At 41.0% G+C, this 23,888-nt stretch overlaps 1 protein-coding gene and 1 long non-coding RNA gene across 6 annotated transcripts in view; one reads left to right on the top strand and one right to left on the bottom strand.

Annotated features, from left to right (window-relative positions):
* LOC140697290 (uncharacterized) overlaps nt 1–13,623 on the top strand; it is a 67,504-nt gene extending 53,881 nt beyond the window's left edge. Inside the window, exon 3 of the long non-coding RNA XR_012074178.1 lies at nt 13,345–13,623. This is a non-coding gene — a long non-coding RNA (uncharacterized lncRNA). The remainder of the gene's footprint in view (nt 1–13,344) is intronic.
* Nucleotides 1–22,975, bottom strand: part of TCAF1 (TRPM8 channel associated factor 1) — a 40,866-nt gene extending 17,891 nt beyond the window's left edge. For 2 of the 5 annotated variants that reach the window (XM_072964297.1, XM_072964294.1), the window contains exons 1-2: nt 22,836–22,975; nt 2,387–3,020 (exon numbers count right to left, since the gene is read on the bottom strand). In XM_072964297.1, coding sequence (XP_072820398.1) covers nt 2,387–3,006 — 620 coding nt within the window. In that variant the 5' untranslated portion in view covers nt 3,007–3,020; nt 22,836–22,975. Of the gene's footprint in view, nt 1–2,386; nt 3,021–9,537; nt 9,666–11,697; nt 11,833–22,835 lie in introns of those variants that run through there. The other 3 variants (XM_072964296.1, XM_015244267.3, XM_072964295.1) reach the window with 2 other exon arrangements.
* Nucleotides 22,976–23,888: the final 913 nt, after the last annotated feature.

The following is a 23,888-nucleotide window of genomic DNA, read 5'->3' as shown; positions in this document are numbered from 1 at the left end:
TGTTGCCCTCAGAGCTGGAGGCACAGCAGAGGCACAGCAGAGGCACTGAGGACAAGCGGGTGGAAGGGCAGAGACTGCTCAGGGAGCAGAGCACTGGTGGCTTGGTCATGCTGATGCCACGGAGGCTAGTGTTCTAAACGCAGTTCCTGATGCTTTCCAGGTGGGAAGTGAGGGCAGGGACCGTGGGGCTTGCGTCCTGACATCTGTGGGTATCCTCACCAGGCTAAAAGTAGATCCTATGGTTTTATTACTTAGGGTTTTATTTTTCTGATCATAAAAGGAGTAATTTCTTCTGATAAAAATTTGATTCATCTTGGTAAGACCTGTGGACAGTTTACTCTTTGAAGGTTGAGATGATCCCAAGATCTTATTTAGGGTTTAATTTAGTAAGAAATGTGCAAGCAACAAGGTTAAAGCCATCTTAATTCAAACTCACATGTTCAAATGTGGGCTTAAAAATAAATAACAAGACACTTGGGCAGAGTAACTAAATCCACAGGGGCTTTCAATGTGAATCTCACATGGCCTGTGATGGAAATAATCTTCCTTCTTGAATTCTAATAAAAGCACGTTGGTGTCTAATACTGTCTAATATTTCTAAAGTGCTTTGAAGATATTTTATACAGTATTACATAATTACAAGACTGAAAAAAAGATCCAAATCCTCAACAGTGGGCAAATGATTAAATAAATAAGGTATATACACTGGTATTCCCATAAAAGCCATCAAATATAATTTTAAAGATTACATAGTATGAAAATTATTTATGAGCAGAATTCCAAACAGCATGTGTGCTAAGATGACAATAGCATAAAATTATGAATGAATGGGGAAAATAATGTGCAAAGATGAAAAGAGTTGTGGGTTTATGATCTAGTAATTTTAAAATGAAAATAAAAAAATAAGAGATCCAGCAATATTGAAAATGAGTTTCAAAGAATATCCCATGAAGAAAAATCATAATTCAAAAATACAGTTGACCCTTGAACAACATGGGTCCACTTATATGCGAGCTTTTTTCAACAGTAAACACTGCAGTAGTGCAGGATCCAGTTGGTTGAATCTGAGGATATGGAACCAGAGACACAGAGGGCTGACTCTAAGTTATGTGTTGATTTTCCACTGCATGGAGCAGCGCCCTCAACCCCCAGGTTTTTCAAGGGCCAACTGTATTGGCAATACACGACTAACCAAAAAGAAAAAAACTGTGATGATGGGATATAGGCACAGCTAAAGAAGAAAGAGGCATGACTTTGATAGCGAAAGAACATCTTTTAAGGCAACTAAAGGGGATTACACAGTTTAAAAGCAGTTATGGCTGTCATTTCCCTTTCTGTGCCTTACGATGAAGATCACCAATAAGCCGAAGTTTGACCAATCTGATCAATCATTGCGCCTCTGAATAACTCTTCCCTCGTTGTACATGTGAGAACGCAGCTGTGGGTGTTGCAGGAGTTCCATGCCTCAGAGAGGCCACAGCTCATGCCCTGTCTCTCTTCTATGCCTGGTGTGCCCGCCTCACTCAATCCTGCCTTGGGTCAGAAACACCAGTACTCTTTGCTCCAAGGAGGCTGTGAGTTTTCCCATACAATTTAGGGAGTGGCCTGGTGTACTTTTTTTACTCCTGGGACAACTCCAGCTTCTCATCTCTCTCTTCATCCATCCAACAAATGTTTACTGAGCACCTACTAACCTGCTCCATGTTAAGCATCGTGTGAGGTGCTGGAACACAACGTGAATGGAACAGGATGGGCAATGCCCTCAAAGAGCTTTCCGTCCAGCCTGACTCTGCACCCGTCACCTGCCTCCTTCATTCTCCATTATCTGATTTTTTTGCCCCCAGAGGTTAAAAATCCTCTCTTCACTCCAAGATTTAAGATTCAGCACATATCACTTTTGCCAGCTCTTCTGGTATCTTAGCTTCTGAATCCTCTAATTTTTACTTCCATCCTAATCCCAACCGGCTGGATATTTCAAAACCTTTCCCACAGTTCTCTAGACTTTGTCTTCTGTGGTGCTTTATGTCTCTTTCCCTTTTTCTCACATTTCAGTCGCAAACAACCTTCTCCTGGGAACCCTCCTGGATTGGTCATGCCAGCTCTGAGATTCAGCAATATATTTTATTAAGCTAGATGCTGGGGGACAAAATGGTCACAAGGATGTTTCTCCCCTCAAAGAGCTAAGTGATCTGGTCCGAGGAGGCAGCAACAACAGGGACCCTGCCCCTCCTGTGCATTAAGGTATTTTGAAACTCTGGTTGATTCATGGTGAATCCATGTTTGAGTGCCAAATTCTCTTATGTTAGCCTGGGAGTAGCCTGAAGACAAGAACCATTTGTCTGCTTTTTAACCTGGGACCAAGTCCCCACGGGGGTAATACACTCACCTAACTAAGACTGGGATCTTGGGCATCTTCTTAGAGACTTTGAAGAAGCTTGTGTCTCCTTTGTTGTCGGTGAAGTACACGCCGGCCACGCTCGTCACGAGGTTCCCAGGGAACGTGAACAGAACCCTTTCATCGTCACCCTGGTTGGCCCAATCCCAGGCTTGGCCTCCAATGAGCAAGCCCCCTCCACGCTTCATGAACTTGACCAACTTTTCAGTCATGGTTTCATTGTAGGCATCAATACAGTAAACACCCAGGGAGTCCTTCACTTCCGGCTCAATCTTTGCCTCCACACCAGAGCCCTCGAGGATTTTGGCCAGAGGGGCCAAGGATGGGTGTACACCAATGGGAGCCCCAGGGGAAGAGCAAAGCCAGCCCACTGCATTGAGGAGAAAGGGAGTGAGCTGGGCCTCCACCAGGTAGTCCTCGTGGGATACCACCACCAGGCGGCCTCGGCCATAGGAGGAGGCGGCAATGAGAACCTGGCCCATGTCATTCACCATCACCGGGAAGGAGGCTTCTCCAATAAGAAGCAGTTCACAGGGGATGGCATCTTCGGGGACATCCCAGCTTGTCACTCCATTCATAAGGGCCTCAAAGGCAGCAGAGGGAGTCGCCATGGCTGGATCGGCTTCTGCAGAGAGGAAAGCAAAGACTCAGCCTGGTGAAAGGTGGATAAACAAACAAACATGCCAAGCAGTTCACTCCCCCACTGGCTGGGGCAGTTCTTCCCATTCAGGAGATGAGACCGACACTGCGAAATGACTTAAGAGCTCGCCAGGGTGTCAGTGTTTCCCTGACCCCAGGAGCCCCGTTATACCCCATCCTCTAACACTCCTCTGGTCAAACTAAATGAGTTCAACACTTTTCTGTCACAGAAGGAAACAAAGAGAAGTGAAGAATGAGAGCAGAACTGGGTCCCCAAAGACACATATTTAAGTACTAACTCCCAGTACTGGTGAATGTGACTTTGGAAACAGGGTCTTTGCAGATGTAATCAAGTTAAGGTATGCTCATACTAGATTTGAGTGGGCCCTAATGTAATGACTGGTGTCCTTATGAAAGGAGGGTATTTGGGCACAGACACAGATACACAGGGGAGAATGCTATGAGAACATGGAGGCGGAGACTGGAAGGATGCCTCTTCAAGCCAAGGAATGCCAAAGATTGCTGGCGAAAACACCAGAAGCTCAGAGAGGCATGGAACAGATTCTCCTTTGGAACTTCCAGAAAGAACCAAATTTGCCAACACCTGGATTTCAAACTTCTAAGCTTCCAGAACAATAAGAGAATACATTTCTGTTGTTTAAGCTACCCAGTTTGTGGTACTTTGTAGTGGCAACCACTGGAAACGAACATGCTGCCTCCCCATTCCCACTCCACCCAACTCGGCTCCCACACTGATCCAGTTAATCCCAGCTTAGGGCCAGAACCTCAGTCTGAAAATTCTGGGTCCTCAGAGAGCGTTCTTTGGTCACAGTCACACGTAGGTAAGAGGAAAGCAGAAGTCCTCTGTGGCTCGAGTCCAGATCCCAGACAACCAAAAGCAAAAGGTAACACATTCTGAACTACGGCAGATTCTTACTGACACCTGGACATAGCAGAGAAAGGTGTGTATGTCTGTGGATGTGTCCTTACAAAAATCCTCTGCTTCTTCACGAGCTCCCGCTTAGGGTCACGCTGTTGTCTGACCTCCGTTGTATGCACTTCCCTGGAGCACTTCCCATGTGTAATAGTCAGGACATCCAGGCCCATCATCCTCACTGACCACTTGGGTGCAGATTCCTGGCCTCGGAGGCTCTTACCTCTTCTAACGTTACGGCCTGAGCCAACCTCATCATCTGCAACCTCTCAACAGACTCACTTCCTATCTTCCCTTACCGCTCCTGAAAAATGCAGATATTCCTTATGTGTTTATCTTTGGCTCCTACTGCCTCTCCCTTGTTAGAGAACACGCTCACTCTCCAGGTGCTGTGGCAAAGTAGGCAGAAACTTAGACGCTGGAGTTAGGCTGTCTGGGTTAGAATCTCAGCTCTGCTACTGACTAATTGAGATCAGGCAACACTTCCCAGACTCAGTTTCCTCATTCATTAAGTAGGGATAATAGTATCTACCACATAGTATTAAAGGAACAACACGGGTTAAGTGGCTTCCCATTATTTATTATATGTATAAGTATTCATGTGTTTATATATATATATGTGTGTATGTGTGTGTGTGTGTTTGTGTGTGTGTATATGTATATATATATATGTATATGTATTTGCCTAAAATTACTTGGTTAAGAGTAAACTATTTAAGTATATACATAATAGGGAATTCTTATAAAGTGAAAAAAAATCTAATTTTTTAAGCATTTATTGATTCTGATTTTATAAGTTTCCTATTTTGGAGACAATACTAACACTAATGATGGTATTTCCTTCTTAAGTGTTCTGTGGGCCCTTGAAAAAGCCCTTGGCATAGGCCTTCCCTGTGCCTTCTCCCGGCCACAGACGCAAAGACCTTGGTTGTGATATAACTAACAAACTCGAGACCCCTCGTGAATGCATACTGTCATTTGTTGCTATCTCTAAAACTAAAAGGTCTAAAATTTATTCTTTTCCCTCCAAACCAGCTCCTCTTGGGTAAATTACATAAACTCAAGGTCCCCAGTTGTTAAAGAGGGGACCTTCTACCTCTTCATTTCTTTTCTACTGAGAAGATGCAATCAGCAAACAGCTGGTTGATAAAGGCTTGTCTGTCCCTGCTCCTCCTGGTGTCCACAAATAGCCAGGACAGCAAAGCGCAAGAAGTCACAGTTGTGTCCCTTCTCTCTCCTGGTCCACGTCCAGCTGGTCACAATGTCCTTCTTCATAGCTTCCAATCACACAGCCGTTAACCTCGTTTGCATCCTCAGTAATGCATTCCTGAACTAAATGGATCCAGTTTCTAAGTCACCAGTATCTGTTCTCGCCTTTATTCTTCTACAGCAGCTGACTGTATTATTTCTCAGAAAAGATCCTCCCAGAGCTTCGCCTTTGCCCACAGGGGAAAATCTGAGCTTCCTCCTGGGGTTTAAGGCCTTTGGGGCTGTCTGCTCCTTACTTTCCAGCTGTACCTCCTTGTCACCTTACCTCCCTGCAGCTTCCAGGATACTTGCCCTTCCTGGACGTGCCCTGCTTTCATTTTAGATTCTCTTTCCATTGTCTTTCTTCCTGTTCCCTCTCTCACATCCTTCTACCCGATGAAATCCTACCCTTCTAAGAGAAGATACTCGCAGAAGAGGAAATTTAAATAGCCCAGTAGTCTATGAGAATATGCTCAATCTCACTAATCAGGCATTTGAAATATATGTTACCCATAAGATTGTCCAAAAAGAAGGCGGGGAAAGAAGAAACGAGGAGGAGGAGGAGGAGAAGGTGAAGATAATGTTGTCCAGTGTCCCCGGGGCCATGGAAACGCTGTCACAGTCTGCTGGAAGGACTGAGAATCTGAAAGCAGGATGACAGTAGCAACTCCGTTTTAAAGGTGTGCCTGTCCTTAGACTAGTGATCCCTCGAATGACCTTTCCTACAGAAATAAGAGCAGCTGTATTAAAGATAAATGTGCACGGACTCTCACTGCCACACACAACTGCAAATGGACACAGATAAAGGAAAACCTAGACGTGTAGTTAGATAAATGACAACAAATATTTCCCAGAGTCACTTCTGACTCCCATGGGTGCAGGGTCTCTAACCCACAGCTACAGCTACCGAGCTTCCACATTTGCCCCCGGCGCCCCCCGCCCACCAGAGCCCACTGTGCCCAGCGTGAGACTGTGAGGCACAGCCCCAGCCAGCCACCCACACACACCCCTGCAAACAGCTGCCTGTTGCTACCAGTGTTGATACTCCAAACACACCTGGAACAGGGCACTCTGTTCTGTCTCACTAGCTGTACTCGGAGCTAGCTCACGGGAGAAGAAATATCCATGGTGAAGTGACAAACGGCTGGACACGTGGCCTGGAGATTTGAACAGTAGGGGACCAGATGGAAGAGGGGCACTTTTCCTGCTGTGTCGCCTCCTCCTTCCTGGTTCCCTGGCTCGACTGCCAGCCTGAGGTTAGTGGGGTTTGGGTGGAAACACCCGAGCGCCCCTCTAGCTGCCAGCCCTCCCCTTTCCTACACTGTGAGTGAGTTGTTGTGTCAGCCACACTCTGACCCCAAAGCTGTGGGTGTGGAAAGACGAGTTTTGAAAGGGAGATTGTTTAAGTAAAGCAGGATAATCAGTATTACACAATACCACGTAGCTATTATAAAGAATGGAGTTAAATCTACTTTCCTCATACCTAGAAGAATGTCCTAGATATATCTGAAGTGCAAATTTCAAGTCACTTTAATATGTAGGACACAAATCCATTTTTGTACGGATGAAAGTACTACGACTAGTAGTACTAGTAATTTTCGTGGCAGTAAGGGCAATCCCGGGCTTACCAGGCTCCAGGCCTCCTTATGAGCGCCTTATATACATTATGTGATCCTGATAATAAACCTGTGAGGTGTGTACTATTACTATCCCAATTTTAAAAATGGGCAAAACCAAAAAACAAACCAAACAAAAAACCTGATGGCCAGAGAATCTGTTACTTGCTTAAGTCACGGAGGTGGTAAGTGGGGGACCCAGCATTCAAACCCAGGAAATCTAGGCCTGGAGCCCACGCTCTGAAGTACCAGAAATACATAAACCTGTTCCTAGGGCTTTACAGACACAAAATTTAAAGAAGCCACATTTCAACAAGCTAACACTGACTGCAGTAGAAAGGAAGAGGTGGACAGTACTCTTTCTCTTTACACAATTCTGCAGCCTTTGAATTGTGGTGTATGACTATCACGATTAAAAATAGCACAGGAAATACAAATTCAAGCAAGCAAACACACATGAAATGGTTGAGTATATAAATGATTAGATTCATCAGCTGACCCCACCTCAGTCATCCTAAAATGTCTTCCTTCATCTCCCAAAAGTCTGTGCATTTGGCCACCAATAAATCTGATTTCCTCCTCTGCGGGACTTCCCTGACCTCTGCAGTGGGTTCTGTTCCCACTTTAACCAGCTATCGGTGACACTTGATTTTTGAAGCAAATGTTTCCTCTCTGCGCCTCTGTCACTTTCTGCCCTCCCCCCTCGGTGAGCTCAGATGGACACAGCGTGAGGGAATCTCATTTCTCTCCTGAAGTTCTTCAACCTTGATTCTCCTTCCATGCTCCTGCCTTCTCTCCCCCAGGCCCACTAGCTTGCTGGAACCCAAGGCACTTCTAAAGCAGGAAGCACCTGACGCACACCCTGTAACTCAGGGAGAGGGCTTCCCAAATCCCCTACCACAAAGAGCCCTGTGGTACCTAGACAGGGTTTCCCTTTCTAAGAGATGTATTTGGGAGGGAAGGAGGGTAGCAGGCCTGCATTATAGTTTGATTTCAAACCCCCAAAGTAGGGTAAGTGTCTGAGGTCAGGGGACACGTTTTATTCCTTGGATTCCCCAGGAGAATGAGTAGGTACTCCATAGATGGATGAGTGAATGATGGATGTGGGTGTAAGGGCAAACTGCGATCACTTCTTCAGCAAACAGCTGCCCTGGCCTTGAAAAGGATGCATATCACAGACATGCAATTCTATGGGTCTTCTCTTCTTCATGCTGTTTTTTTTCCATGAACCCCTTGTTTCTTTTCCCTTATATATCCAATATCTTTTCCATTGTCCACCATCTTCTGCAAACAGTAGCCAGAATTGGGGTGGGTTCAGCTCTTTTTGCATGCTTAGATACAACTAGGTCAATCTTATTTATTTGATTTTCATTTAGAAAGGGTTTAATGCATGCATTTAAAGAAATATGTAATGCACATGTAAGAATATAAATGGTAAAAAATATTAAAACATTTAAAAAACTAAAACTCCCATATACCAACCATCCAGCATAAAAAACCAGACCACTAAGGATATCTTTGAGGACCCTCTTGTTGCCCTCCAGAATCAGTTCCTCTCTCCATCCCCATAAAAGTAGGCAGGATTCAAAACGTTTGCTTTTTCTCTTTCCCTATTTCAATCTTAATGCACCCTGTTCTTAATTCCTAAGTTCCCCTGGGGCTCTCTGTCTTTCTCTCACTCCTGTTACCTCACTTCTTTCACTAGTTTAATTCCAGGAAAACAGCATAATGGAGGAACATGAGCCCAGCAGTGAGACCTGGGCTTTGAGGAAAAAAAAAAAAATCCAGGTGCTGCCTCTTACTAGCTGCTGACAAGCCTGCTTAAGAGGGTGTCCTATCAAATGGACAACGTGAGAGACAGATGTCCCTAACTCCGAGCTCGGGGCTGTCAGCACTAAGTTCTGGTGTGGGATCCCACTTTCTCCTCCTTTCTCTAGGGCCTCACCAGGCCAGACTTTCCTTCCCAGGCCCGGAGCCAGTCTGCAAAGAGCATGTCGGTGACGTCAGAGGAGGAGTGGAGAGGGGGCTGAGGTAGGGGGAGGCGGTAGGGGGAGGCAGCAGGGGGAGGGGTGAGCGAAGGGGAAACAGACAAGTGGAAAAGCTCGCGTTGGTAGGGTGTTCTCCAGGCCCGCTGGCACGGAGGTCTGGGTGGGATGGGGGTGCAAAGACCTCTGTCCCCTCTTAGACACGCACACGCACAAACACACACATCCCCCAGCGTCCGGGGGGCAATGTGAGCGGCCGAGGGATCTCAGTCCCAGAGACGGTGTTTGCAAAGATCAAAGGGCAGTAGGACAGAAGTGATGCTCTGTCACCAGCTACCTGGGTGACCCTGAGCAAGCCCTGCCACCTCGTTGGCTACGGTAGTCTCATCCGATAAAGCTGTGGATCAGACGTTGTGTCGCCAGGCCAGGCCTGTGCGTAACTGCGCGACACAAAGCAAGCAGACAAACGTAAGATATCAGAACCCAGAGAGGAGGAGCAATGCGGCAGGAAAGATGCAGAGTGGGAGGAGGGAGAACAATCGCCGCAGAAAGGCGGACACAACAGCAAGGGATTCTGTAGCCAATTTGGGTACCCTCAGACTCGCCGCGCGCCCCTCGCGCCCCCTCGGCCTCCGGCACCGCCCTCCGGCTACCCGGGCTCAGTCCACGACCACCCGCCCCTAGTCCAGCCTGCGGGGCATTCGGAAGAGGACCACTCACCAGGTCGCCCTGCAACTTCCACGGGGGCAGCTGGAGGAAGCAGGCCTGGGTGCAGAGGGGGGACGCTCGGTGGGGCGGGTAAGGGGCGTCCCTGCAAGCAGGGCTGGGCGAGCGAGCTGGGAGGAGACCGAGCGGGAGGAGGGGAGGGGTTCCCCACCAGTCTCCTCCCCACTTCCTCCCGGGATCGCGAGCCCGAGGGGGCGGCGCTTGGCAGGGGACAGGGCTTCTTTGTGTCGCCAGCCCTGCCGGCTCAGCATTGCGGCGCCCCCATCTCGGCAGTGGGGCAGCCGACTTATTAAAGATAAACTTCTCAGCCTATTCATTAGTAAGGAAAAGGCTGAACAGACCGTAGGACACAGTCTACAGAGTATGATTTAATTCTTAAGAGGAGCTTGGATTTCCATTTCGTTGAGGGAATGTACTTGACATACTGCCTAGGGGAAAATAAAAATTGTAGAAATTGTTGAATATACTTTCATTTCTATAATAAAAAGCAGCCTTGCATATATTTGTATTATGGTGGGTGAAGGGAAAGATACAGCTCTACCTCCTAGAATTGTTTCATCTGAGGAATAGCGGAGGGCAACTTTTTTATAGCTCTGTGTCATTTGCAGTGTTATTACTTTGCTTTTTTAAGTTAAAAATAGGAATATATCATATTTCAAACAAACAATAGGCGGCTGAAATTTATTCTTCTGTATACATTTCAAATTCTCTTTCTTTCCTTAAGTCCTTTCTGATAACCTGTTGCCAGCTGCTCCTCCCTTCTATGAATTGCAAGTTCCTACTCTGTGTGATGCTTTACCTCCTCAGGGGCTATGATAATATAACGTAGCATAGTGGTTAAGAACTTAGACTGTCATCAGATGTCCTAGATTCAGATCTTAGTGCTACACTTTACATGCTGAGTTGACTTTGTGCAAGTTGCTTAATTTTTCTGTGCCTCAGTTTCAGGACCTGTATGTAAAATGGGGATGCTAAGATTAGTACCTATGATACAGATTTATTTTGTAAGGTTTAAGTTTGATGAGTGAATACTTGCAAAATTCTTAGATCAGTGTCTCACATACAGTAAGGCTGTACACGTGCTTGTTAAAATAAAATAAATATTAAGGTCGTCCAAGATTTAATAATATGTTTCAGGAAAATGCATACCTTTTCATCTTGACTAGGATTTTGGTCCAAATCCAAGTCATATTTCTTTTCCCCATTTCCCTTCAATCCTGTTTCCCCAAATTGAATCATATGAACAACATTCAATAGGAGCATGTGAGTAGGTGAGCTCACCGGCAGGGTCTATGTAGAGGAAACGCCAGGAACAGAAATCAAGAGAACCTGAATTCAGGATTCTGCCCAGTCAAGGAGTGATGGATGCCCTTTATCTTCTCCAGGGCTCAGGATTCTTAGCTAAACAAGGAGGGCTAGTGACTTGTTTGCTAAGTTCCTTTTGGGTCTGAAATGCCAAAACTAGTAATGCCAAGGTAAAAACCCCCAAATGTTGAGTTTCACGAAAAAATTTAAAATTCACAGTGAAAACGCATGTATTTCTTACGTAAAAATATGTAATAAAAAGACCAAAATATACAAGGGGGGGATACAACCTAACTTACCTCTGAGGATGGTAGCATGAGACTTGGTGGGGTAAAAAGGTTTTAAATGTCGGATTTTGTGTCTTTAGAAAGGAAGAGAGGCACGGAGGGAGAAAGAGGGAGTGACGTTAAGAGGGAGCTGAAGGAGAGGTGAAAAAATGTCAGCATCTGATAAATCTGTTACATTATTTTCTCTACTTATCTGTAGCTTTGAAAGATTTTATTATGAAGAATGTTTAGAAAGGGCAGGGATATATTAGACTTTTGATGCCTTCCTGGAGGAGAAGAAATACAGCACTAAAGAAATAAGAGCCAGAGGGGTAGGAAAAAAAGGTGAGCGAGAAACAGACATGAAGAAAACACAGGGAATCTTCTCTGAAAGACATCTGCCTCCTTAGGCCCAAACGGTCTCAGGCCAAAATCCCGATCACCTTCGCAGGCCCGCAGGGCCCCCTTCCCTGCGCTCCCGCAAACCGGGCTGCGTCCCTCCCTCTCCCAGCCGGGCAGGAGGGGGCTTGGTCGGTGCGCCGGCCCGCTCTGCTTCCAGAAACCATCTTTGGACAAGACTCACCCGTTTTCCAGCAATTTCCACACCCGCTACTTCAGAGAGGGAAGGGAGTCCTTTGTAGAGATGTGACAGGGAGAAGGGGGCACAGAGCCTGGGATTTGAAAATTGGTGGAGGTGGTGGTGGAGGCTGCGGATGGAGGTGGGCAGCTTTGGGGGGAAGTGGTACTGAGAAGGGGGCCGTCCCAGGAGCTGACTGGCGGACGCGGCAGTGGGGGCGGAGCCTGGCCTGGCTCCCCCAAACTGCAGAGGCCCAGCTTTTGTGTCAGTTTCTGCGCGAAGATGCCACCCCAAATCCGGGATGGAGACCCCGGCACCTGCCCGGGCAGAGGGGCAGGGCAATTTGTCAAAAAAAAAAAAATCCGTGAAACTATTTACCAGCAAGCTAGTTCGTTGATAAATAATGATGTCTTAATATAAAATAATACAGCTATTTCCAAGGATGTCTTAAATCTATATATATTTGCCAGGAGTTTGGCTATATATATATATATATATATATATTATACACATACGCACATAAACATTTAATGGAGACTGTATTTCTCTAGGTATAAAAAATATGTTTATATGCTTATATAAACAAAAATTATATAGAAGACATACATCAAACTGTAAGAATCGGTTAGTTAAGACAGGAAAGAGAAGTTTACTTGTATTTTTTCTTTATACACCTCATTAACGTTTCAAGAGTAATATGTATTATTATGTGATAAAAATAGATAAATTTAATCAATTAAAAATAGATAAAATATCTTTGCTCAAATAGCTGGTAGTGACCCCTCTATAAATATGATCTGTCTCTCTGGATGGGTTTCTTGAGTTTTGTTCCTAGTTCTGACTTACTTTAATCAAGAAATAGTGGGTTCTAACATTTGACTTTTGAGCCAGGACTTGGCTTTATGCCTGACTGGGTCCTGTCTTGAATCAGTGTCTGCTCATCTAGCTTGGTGACCTCAACATTAGAACCTGGGGGAAAACCACTTGCCCTTTTTTTATGGCTGGCCCAAAAGGCTTGCAAGATCCATGTGACCTCTGTACATTGTCCTGTTTCCTCACTCCTCACCACCCTGGCTGGTGTACTTAAGGAGAAGGTGTACCCAGACCAAACTGTCCTCAGGAAGAGACCACTTTAAAGCTTTCTCCACTAGCACAAAACAGTATCCAGGCTGGACCTTCCACAGGAATGTAGATTCAAGGTAAAGTGGATAGAGTACCACATCTTGGATTACTTTAGGGTTTCATTACAACTTCCCAAACTAGAGGAAGCTTAAGCCAAGAATTGTTTTATTCTTCTCTAGATTCTCCACTTCATGTGGTTGTAAATAGGTGCTCCATGATGTCTAATTGATGGCTGGATGGACAAGACAGATAAATGTGGGGTAAGGAAGGCAAACTAAGGATCACTTCTCAATGAAACAAATGGGCGTGAGGTAGACAACTGACCAAATTTCAAATTTCTGTACTGTAAGTTTCATCTTCATGCTCTTTTAATATTCTCCCTTAAGCCTTTAGTTTTCTTTCTATGTCTCCCCAAATTTCAGTTGGTTCTATCCTTCCTTTGTTTCAAACTCCATTACTAGCTCAATTATAAATCCTGTATCCTCTCTTATTTCTACTTACTTGCCCTCGTGTTTCTGTTTTACTTTCCAGTTTCTGCCCTGAGTAATAGAAGCTGTCATGAAATCCTGAAAGCACTGAAATAACTTTTGAGATATGAAGTTCTGCAAATACTCAGCAACATAGGAATGAATAAGTTATTAAAAATCCATACTACAAAATGTTACATCATTCTTAAAAAAGATGAGCTCAAGTCAAACTTTGAGGAATGATCTCAATACATATTTTCAGTGAAAAATTTATGATCCTGCTTTTGTAAGTTTCTGTTTCTCTAACAGGAAAAATAAAGACATATTTGGCTATGTCATGAAATGGGGAGGTCATGAAATTTTTTCTAAGGAAAAAAACCAGTAACTTTTTCTTTAGACATTTTGTACTTTTAAAATGTTACAAAAATCATTTTGAAATTTAAAAAATAGGACTACTCAGTAATACCACTCTTAAGTATACATCCAACAGATATGCATACACATGTCACCAAAAGATATGTATAGTCTATTTTTGTGTGTGTGTGTATGTGGAAGAGCTAATATGTTCAGGAAAAACCTGAAATAGACTAGGTCTAAGAAAGCTTAAAATTAACCTTTGATAGTATGAAAGTAACCTGCTAGTACTTTATCTGTCCCCCACTCCCAAAAAATCCTCTTTGAAAAACAATAACATCAACCAGAACTTTATGATTTTTCATTCATAACGTCCTGCATCCAATCAAAAATTTAGAAGGAGGCAAAAAATAAAGATCAATTGTCAAGAACTCAAGAGAAATAACAAATAATAGAAACAGACTCACAAGTGGTTCAATGAGTTCTTAGATAGGGACTGACTTTAAAATAACTGTAATTAGTGTGTTCAAAAATAACAGAAACAGGCTGGAAAAATTTCAGTATAGAATTAAAACTCATTAAATATTAAAATGAAAATTTTAGAAATAAAAAAATAATTGAAATCAAGAATTCAACAGTTGACTATAATAGCATGTTAGACACAAATGACCAAAGAAATGGTGAACTGTACAAGGATCAGTAGAAAGTATCCAAAATTAGCACACACAGAGAGGAAAGGATTATGCATATAGAGATGAAAGAATGTACAAAGGCTATATAATAAAAATTATAAGACATGGTATAAAGTCATGACATATGTGTAGAGTCCCAGAAGGAGAGGAGAGAGAATGAAACAGAAGCAATATTTAATAATTAATGACTGAAAATTTCCTGAAAGAGATGAAAAACATTAAAACTCAGATTGAAAAACAAAGAAAGAATCCCTCTACATTCCCTAAGGAGAATAAATACAAAGAAAACTACATTTAGGCACATCATAGTCAAGTGCTAAAAAACAAATTCAGAGAGGAAATCTAAAAGTTAGTGGTAAGTAAAGGATACTATCCATTCAGAGGACGAATAATACATCTGGATTTTCAAAAGAAATGATAGAAACCAGAATACAGTGGTTTTGCCACAGGAAAAAAAAAAGAAGAAGATAATCTGCCAACCGAAAACTTACACAGAGCAAAAATATCCCTCAAAAAATGAAGGCAAAATAAAGACAATTTTAGATTAAAAAAACCTGAGATAATTTGCTGGCAATGCAGTGTAATAACTATAAAAAGGAGTACTTCAACATCAAGAAAAATGATCCCAGACAGGCATCTATAACTATAGGAAGGAATAGAGAATGCTGGAAAGAGTAAATATACAGGCAAACACCAATTAATATTGACTATTTAAATAAACAAGTACCTTTTCTGGGATATAAAGGCATATAAAAACATACAATAACAACAACACAGTTGTAAGATGGGGGTTAACGAAGATAAATTGTTTTAAAGTTATTGTGCCGTTTGAGTCTTACCCGTACCCTGATACCAAAGTCAGACAAGCAGACTACAAGAAAAGAAAATTACAGGCCAACATTCCTGAAGAACACAGATGCAAAATCCTAGACAAAATATTACCAAAGTGAATTCAACTGTGCATTAAAAGAATTGTACACCATGATCAGGTGGGATTTATTCCAGGGATGCATGGGTGGTTCAACATCTGCAAATTAATAAATGTGCTACAACTTTAACAAAATGAAGGATAAAATCATCTCAGCAGGTGCAGAAAAAGCATTTGACAAAATACAACTTCCTTTCATGACAAAAACTGTCAGATATTGGACATGGAAGGAATGTACCTCAACAAAATAAAGGCCATATATGACAAATCTACAGTTAACATCATACTCAAGAGTCGAAAGTTGAAAGCTTCTCCTTTAGGATCAGGGACAAGGCGAGGGGTCTCCCTCTCACTTTTTTCAACATAGTACTGGAAGTTCTAGCCAGAGCAATGAAGTAAGAAAAACATGAAATCTCAAATGGAAAGAAGGAAGTAAAATTGTCTTTGTTTGCAGATAATCTCTATTTGCAGATGACTTAAATTATTTATTAAGCTTTTTTATGTACAAGATCATGTCATCTTCTAACAGAGATGATTTAACGTTATTAATTCTTCCAATCCATGGCTGGAATATCTTTTCATTTATTTGTGTCTTCAGTTACTTTCATCAATGTTTTATCATTTTCAGTGTATAGATCTTTTACAAACACTACTGATTTTTATAAGTTGATTTCATATCCTATAGCCATACATTCAATTGATTGTCAACAAATGTGCAAGGAGCATACAACGGGGGAAGGATAGTCTCTTCAATAAATGGTGTTGGGATAACTGGTTATCCAGATGCAGAAAAATGAAATTGAATTCTTACCTCATACTATATATAAAAATCAACTCAAAATGCATTAAAGACTTAAACATAATTCCTGAAACTGTAAAGCTACTAGAAGAAAATGTAGGAAAAAAGCTCCTTAACATTGGGCTGAGCAATAAATTTTCAGATATGGTCCCAAAAACATAGGCAACAAAAGCAAAAATAAACAAGTGGAACTATATCAAACTAAAAAGTGTCTGCACAGCAAAGGAAACAACAGAATGAAGGACAGAATGGGAGAAAGCTGTTTACAAACCATATATCCAATAAAGGGTTAATAATATCCAAAATATATAAGGAACTCAAACAACTCAATAGCAAAAAACCAAATAATCTAATTTAAAATAAAGAAAGGACCTGAATAGACGCTTCTCAAAAGAAGACATACAAATGGCCAACAGGTATATGAGAAGGTTTTCAAATCATTAATCATCAGGGAAATGCAAATCTAAGTCACAAGATACCACTTCACACCTGTTAGAAGGGCTAATATCAAAAAGACAAAAGATGACAAGTGTTGGTGAGGATGTGGAGAAAAAGGAAACCTTGTACATTGTTGATGTGAATGTAATTGATTCAGTCATTATAGAAAACAGTATAGAGATTCATCAAAAAATTAAAAATGGAACTACTGTATTATCTAACAATCCTAATTCTGGGTATATATTCAAAGGAAATGAAATTAGTATCTGGAAATGATATCTGCACTTATATGTTCACTGCAGCACTATTTACAGTAGCCAAAATATGGAAACAACCCAAGTGTCTATCAAATGGATTAATGAATAAAAAAGTTGTGGTGTATATATATATATATATATATATATATACACACACACACACACACACACACAATGGAATTTATTTAGCCATTAAAAAGAAGGAAATCCTGCCATTCGTAACAACATGGATGACCCTCGAGGGCATTATGCTAAGTTTTGAAATAATTCAGACAGAGAAAGACAAATACTGTACAAACTTACATATATGTAGAATCTAAGAAAGTTGAACTCAGATGCAGAGAGTAGCATGGTGGTTAATAGAAACTGGGGCAAAGTTGGAAATGGGGAAATATTGATCAAAGGTTGCAAAGTTTTAGATATTTAGGCTGAATAAGTTCTGAAGATCTAACATATAGCACAGTGACTATAGTTAATAGTATTGTATTATATACTTAAAATTTTCTAAGATAGTAGATCTCAATTGTTCTCACCAAAATAGGGTAAACTATGTGAGGTGATCAATGTGTTAATTAGCCTGAGTGTGGTAATCATTTTACAATGTATACATATATCTGTCTAAAAGTCACATTGTACACCTTATATATGCAAATTTTAATTGTCAATTATATCTCAATAAATGTTATAAGTTAAGTGTACTGTACAACTAGAGTTACTCCTAAAACATTTGACCTAAAACATTAGAACATGTAACTTCCAAATAAGAGGAGTAAAATGGGGAAATATAGGAGAGAAAAGAAAGAATGGTGAGGAATGAAAGAGACAGATAAACCATAAAAAATTAAAAGCAAATAATAAGATGGTAGAAGTAAATCTAATTGTATTACTAATCACAATAAATATAACAGGACTAAATTATTCAATAATAAGTTATAAATTGTCAAGCAATAATTTAAAAAAAACAAGATTTAAAAAATACAAGTAAGTTTATGACATATATACTTACAATGTAGATTTAGAAAGATTTACAGTCACAGGATGAAAGAAAGATAAATGAGGTAAACACCAATTAAGGAAACCTTGATGATACATGAACACATTAAAAATTCAAAACAAAAAGCATTAAGAGATAGCCATAATATTTTATATCCCTACATTATGATATTTTCAGTTTATTCCAATTCATTAGTAACATGGCAGCAAAATATGTGAAGTAAAACTACAATGATCTACAATGAGAAATTTCAAAATGCAGCATCATAGTGAGAGATTTTAACATACCTATTTTTGTAATTGATAATTCAAGCAGATAAAAATTGGTGAAGATATGGCAGATCTGGATTGCATAATTAACACTTGTTTTAAAGGTATATGTAGGACATTACACAATTAGAGACTACACATTATTTTCAAGTACACAAAGAAAACTGACTGCGTGGTGTGTTATAAAGCTAGCTTAAAAAAATCCAAAGGAAATGGCATCTTATGGTCCCTGAATGAATTATTAGTCAGCTAGGCAACATTTACTACAAGACAATAAAATATTCTTCATATGAGTGATTAGGCATTGAAATACACATTTCTTAAAAATTAATGGTTCAAACAAGAAACCATAATGGAAATTATAAATACTTAAAGCATGAAAGCAAAATATTCACATCAGATCTTGTGAGATATAGCTAAAGAGCAAAATATTCATATCACAACTTGTGAGATACAGCTAAAGAGCAGCAACACAAAGTTATAGCCTCAAGAGCTTATGTAAGAAGAACAGCTCAAAATTGATAAGCTAAGCATACACCTTAAGAGCTTAGAAAATAAATAACAGAAAAATTCAAAGAAATAAGAAAGAAGTAATAAAATAAATTTTAAAAAGACAGTTTTTTTGTGTGTGTGTATGTGAAAGAGCTAATAAGGTAGTCTAAGTTCCAGTAAAATTAATCAAACCAAAAACAGAAAAAAAATACACATTAGTAATGAAAAGAAGGTCATAATAATGAATGAGAAAATATTTAAACAGATGAGAGAATATTGTGAACAATTTTGTTCTATTAATTTTGAATATATATACACACATGTATATATAAAATGGTTAAATATCTTGGAAAATACAATTTAGGAAAACTGATTCCATAAGAAAATCTAAATAGGCCTATAATCTTTAAAGTAATTGGACCAGTAAGTTTAATACTGTCTGACAAACTAAACTCCAAACCCGGAGTATTTTGCTGGTGATCTGAAGTAATACTCGACCAGATAATTCCAATCTTGCACAATTCTTCCAGAGAATAGTAATAGTGAGAATACTACTCATCTTATTTTATGAAATGATATTAACAACAGATAGGGTTAGTACCATGAGGAATATTTATAAGCCAATCTCTAGTCACATATATAGCTGCAGATACCTAATACTTATCTTTAGATCTGTATCTATATCTAAAAGTTATTACATATTTATCATAGAGAGTTTATTTCAGGAATGTAAAGTTGATTTAATACTAAAAATTAAATACTAAACCTCACCATGTTAACATATTTAAATTAAAAAAATCATATGAGAAAATCAACAGCTACAGAAGCAGCATTCAATAAACTATTTACTCATAATAAAAGTGCTTGCCAAATGAAGAACCAGACTTTATTATCATGGGACAAAGCATTTACAAAATAACCATCATGAATGTGATATTTAAAGCTGATATAATTAAATCTTTCTCTCTATTATCTTAAGGATAAAACAAGACACCTTTCTCTACTTTAACATTATATTGGAAGTCCTAGCCAATGCAGTAAGGCAGGAAAAAGAAATTAAAGGTATAAGGATTAGAAAGGAAGAAACAAAACTGTCACTATTTTCAGATGATATGACTGCCTTTATAGCAAATCTGTTCTACAGGTAAATTTAGAATGATTAATGGAGGCTGTCACATTTGATATATAATCAGTATATAAAAGGCAATTGGATTCCTATACATCAGCAACAAACAATAAGTGACAAAATTTAATTCTTATGAAAGAAAACATTTACAATAGCAGTTAGAATATAATGTACTTAGAAATAGTTAACAAAAATGAGCAAAAGGAAAACAATGAAAAAATATTATAGAATATTAAAAAACATTAATGGTAAGTTAAATAAATGGCATTAAATATCAAGTTTATAGATGGAAAAATTCAACATCTTGAAGAAGCCATTTCTCCCCAAATTGATATACAGAATTACTGCAATGTTAATAAAAATACAGCAGGCTTGTTTCTTTGCTTATTTTTTTCCTGTTTTGAAGAATTTGACAAGTTTATTTAAATATTTACATGGAAGGTCAAAGATCCAAGAATTGCTAAAACACTCGAACTAGAATAAAGAGGTGGGAGGATCTTTCCTACTAGATTTAAACTTATTATAAAACTACTGTAATTAAAAACAATTTTGTATTGGTGTAGAGTTAGACAAATAGATATGAAAGAGAATAGGGAGCTTAAAACAAATTCATGCATATATGAAAAACTTGATTCATGCAGATCACTGATACTGGGATAGTTGATTATCCATATACAGTAAACAGTATAATAATCAATTTCCAGGTGGAACAAGGCTAACTGCCAAATACAAAACCTTAAAAACCTTTAGAGGAAAGTATAGTAAAATTGAAATTAAAATTCAAAACTTAGTTCATTGAGAGAGATAGTCAGACATACAGAGAAAGAAAAGCTAAGCACCAAATTGAAAGCAGACATTTGCAGCATATATAGTTAACAAAGGATTGATTAGCATCCAGGCTATATAAAGAAAGCATTCCAATGAGACAATAAGAAAAAGGTAAACAACCCAATATGAAAATGAATAAAAGACTGGAAGGAGGCTTTCTCAGAGAGAAAGCACAATAGCTCATCATTCAATGAAAATATGTTCAACTTCATTAGTGATCAAAGAAATGCTAGTTAAAATCAAAATAGAATGCTATTTCATGCCTGCTAGACTGGCTAAAAATGAAATTTGATAATACCAAGTTATGACAAGTATGTGGAGCAAGAGGAACTGTCATCTGTTGCTGGAGAGTGCAAACTGGCTCAACACTTTGGAAACAGTTTAGGAATAACCTAAGAAAGTCAAACATATACAAATCTTACAACCCAGTAGTTCTACACTGAGGTGTACACTCCACAGAACCAAAGTGTACCAGTGTATGTGAACCAGAAGGCATGTGCAAGATAGAGAACATTATTTGTTAATATTGCCTGTAGTAGGCAGCCTTCAAAATGGCACCCAATAATCCCTGCCTCCAGATATTCATAGTCTTGTGTAATCCCCTTCCTTTGAGTGTGGGCTAGAACTAGTGACTCACTTCTAATGAGCAGAAGATGGCAAAAATTATGGGATATCACTTCTGAGTGTAGGTTACAAAAAGACACTGGCTTTTGTCTTTCTCTCTCTCTCTGGAAGCCTTCACTCTGGGAGACACAAGCTGCCATCTTGTTATTAACTCCTGTACAGAGGCCCAGGTGGCAAAGAACTGGTATGTCCTACCAAGCCAGTGAGGCCCACAGGCCTGTCGAGATTCATGCTAGTGAACTTGAAAGGGGTTCCCTCCACCCCAGCCTTGAAATGACTGTAGCCTCAGCCAATACCTTGCCTGGAGCCTGTGAGAGATACTAGGTCAGACTCCCAACAAAGCTCATCCTGGATTCTTGATCCACTGAAACTGTGACATAATAGGCTTTTTGTCTGTTGGTTTTGTTTGTTTTAAGCTGCTAAGTGTCGGGTTAATTTGTTACACAGCAATGGATAACTAATACAAATCCCAAACAAGCAACAACCCACGCGTAGAGTAGATAAATTAAGGTATACTCAAACCCTAAACAGTGAAAATGAAGGAATTACCAACAGGGGTGAATCTCAAAAATTTAAGAATATGTACAGTATAATGCCATTAATATGAAAGTAAAAAACAGGGAAAGTCAACACATATATATGTTTTTGGAATACACACAGATAATAAAACTATAAAAGACAGCAAGGAACTGATTAATACAAAAAAATCAGGATAGATGTCTCTTAGGGAAGGGAGAAGGATGGGCATGATCTACAACACAGAGGGGTTTCTAAGGTACTGCAGTGTCCTATTTCTTGACCTAGGAGATGGTCAGGCACTCACTTTATTATCCTTAGATGTTTTATATACTTTTATTAATACATTTAAAAAATAAAAGAAAAAAGGAAAGTATTGAAATGAAGTCAATTCACAAATATTTTGTAGTATGGAAGGAAGGATGGATGGATGGCCTGCTAGACAGATACATTCTGTCCTTTATGTCTAGTTAGACCTGCACTTCTTCCAAGAAGTTTCCACGATTATCTGATTGGTACATCTTTTTCTCCCATACGTAAGGCCTCCCTCCATTGCAGGTTGAGCCAAGCTCAGTGGCCACCTCGGGGCTGTTTACCCGGGAACTGTTCTATCCAGCACTGACTGCCTCAGGCCAAAGCACTGCCGACTGAACAGGACGCGCAATTCCCCACACCCAGTCCTGCGCACCCCGAGCTCCCTCCCCCACTGCAGACACACACTCAGAGCCCGTGCGCGCCTACAGCACCCGGGGAGGAGGGGACTTTCACCTTGGGGGTTATGCAGAGGCAAGCTAGCCCCAAAGAATTCGAGATCAAGTCCCCAGGAGGTATAATGACCTCGCCTCCACAGTTCCTTTTAGCTCATATCTCAGTGTCTTCCTGCAGAGGACAAAAAGCACAAGAAACAGGGGGGGTCCTACGCCCCTAGACAAGCAGGGTTTAATAACAATGCGGCAAGAAGGGAACTGAGACGGAGCTGCAGAGAGACATCAGGGAAGAGCCGAGAGGCAAAGAGTGAGCAATCCTCCGTAGAATGCGTCTGCTACCCTCCCCTGGGGGACCGCAAATGCCCCACGCCAGTGCCCACGTCTCCCCGATCCCGCGCAGACACACAGACAGCCTCCCCGGACATTCTCCACGTCGCCCCGTCTCCCCGCCCGGCCACCCGCGCTCCAGGCTGTGGCCTGTGTCACCGCCAGGGCTTTCTTGTCCAGAACCCATCGCAGGCCCCCACTCACCGTTTGCCCCGCTATTCCCTGCAGCGCGCGTTCGAGGCAGAGAGAACTGGCTAGGAGGCAGCGGCAGTTCCCAAGGGGCAAGAGCCTCTTAGGCGAAAAGGGACTGGGCGGCAGACAGAGGCCTGGGACGTGGAAAGTCAGTCGCCGGAGGACAGGGGTGGGAGAAGGGGAGTCCGTCCTGGGATCTGATTGGCGGCGGCGGCGGTGGGGGCGGAGCCTGGCCCTCAGCACCCAAGCTGCAGAGGCCCCGCTTTGTGTCAGTTTCTGCGTGAAGATACGGCCCCAAATCCAGGTTGGAGACCCCCGCCCCCGCCCTGCGAGTGCGGCAGGGAAATTTGTCAAAAAAGAAATCCATGAGAATATGAACAAGTGAGCGGTAGATAAATAATAATATATTTTTTTCTGTAAGATAATGCACAATTATTTCCGAGGGTTCAGTTAAATCTGTGGGTCCTAGACAAATTGTTCATTAAAAGACTGAAGTTACATTACAATGGAGAGTATGGTTACATTTTCGTACAAGAAGAAAATGATTTCACATTGCTTTTATAGGGGGAAAGGCTAAGAGTGAAGCTGGCTATTGGTACTTACCTTCGTAACCGCTGAATTGTTTTAAACTATCACGCATATCGTTTCATAAACTAAACAGGAAAGTGTTAACATTTTTTGCTAACCAACAGATAAGTGACAGATACTGTGCAGGAGAGTGAGAAGAAAGGTGTGGTAGTTGAAAGCATGGACCCTGACGCCCCCACCACATCCCGTACTCACCAGCTGGGGAACTATGGATACCTTAACAAATGACCACAGATTCAGTGGCTTGAAACAACGCATTTATTATCTCTGTAGCCAAAAGTCCAAGAGGGTCTCACTGGGTACATTAGGGTGTAGTCAGGGAGACTATTCCTTCTGGAGGCTCTGGGGGGAACCCATTTCCTGGCCTTTTCCATCTTCTAGAGGCTGCCCAAATGCTCTGACTTGGAGCCCCTTGCTCCATCTTCAGAGCCAGCGATCTGATCCCTTGAACCTCTGTTTCTGTTGTCACATCCTATT

Source organism: Vicugna pacos, chromosome 7 (genome assembly GCF_048564905.1).
Source record: "Vicugna pacos chromosome 7, VicPac4, whole genome shotgun sequence".
NCBI lineage: Eukaryota > Metazoa > Chordata > Mammalia > Artiodactyla > Camelidae > Vicugna > Vicugna pacos.
Note: the sequence above shows the minus strand (reverse complement) of the source record. Positions and strands in the feature narration are given on the sequence as shown.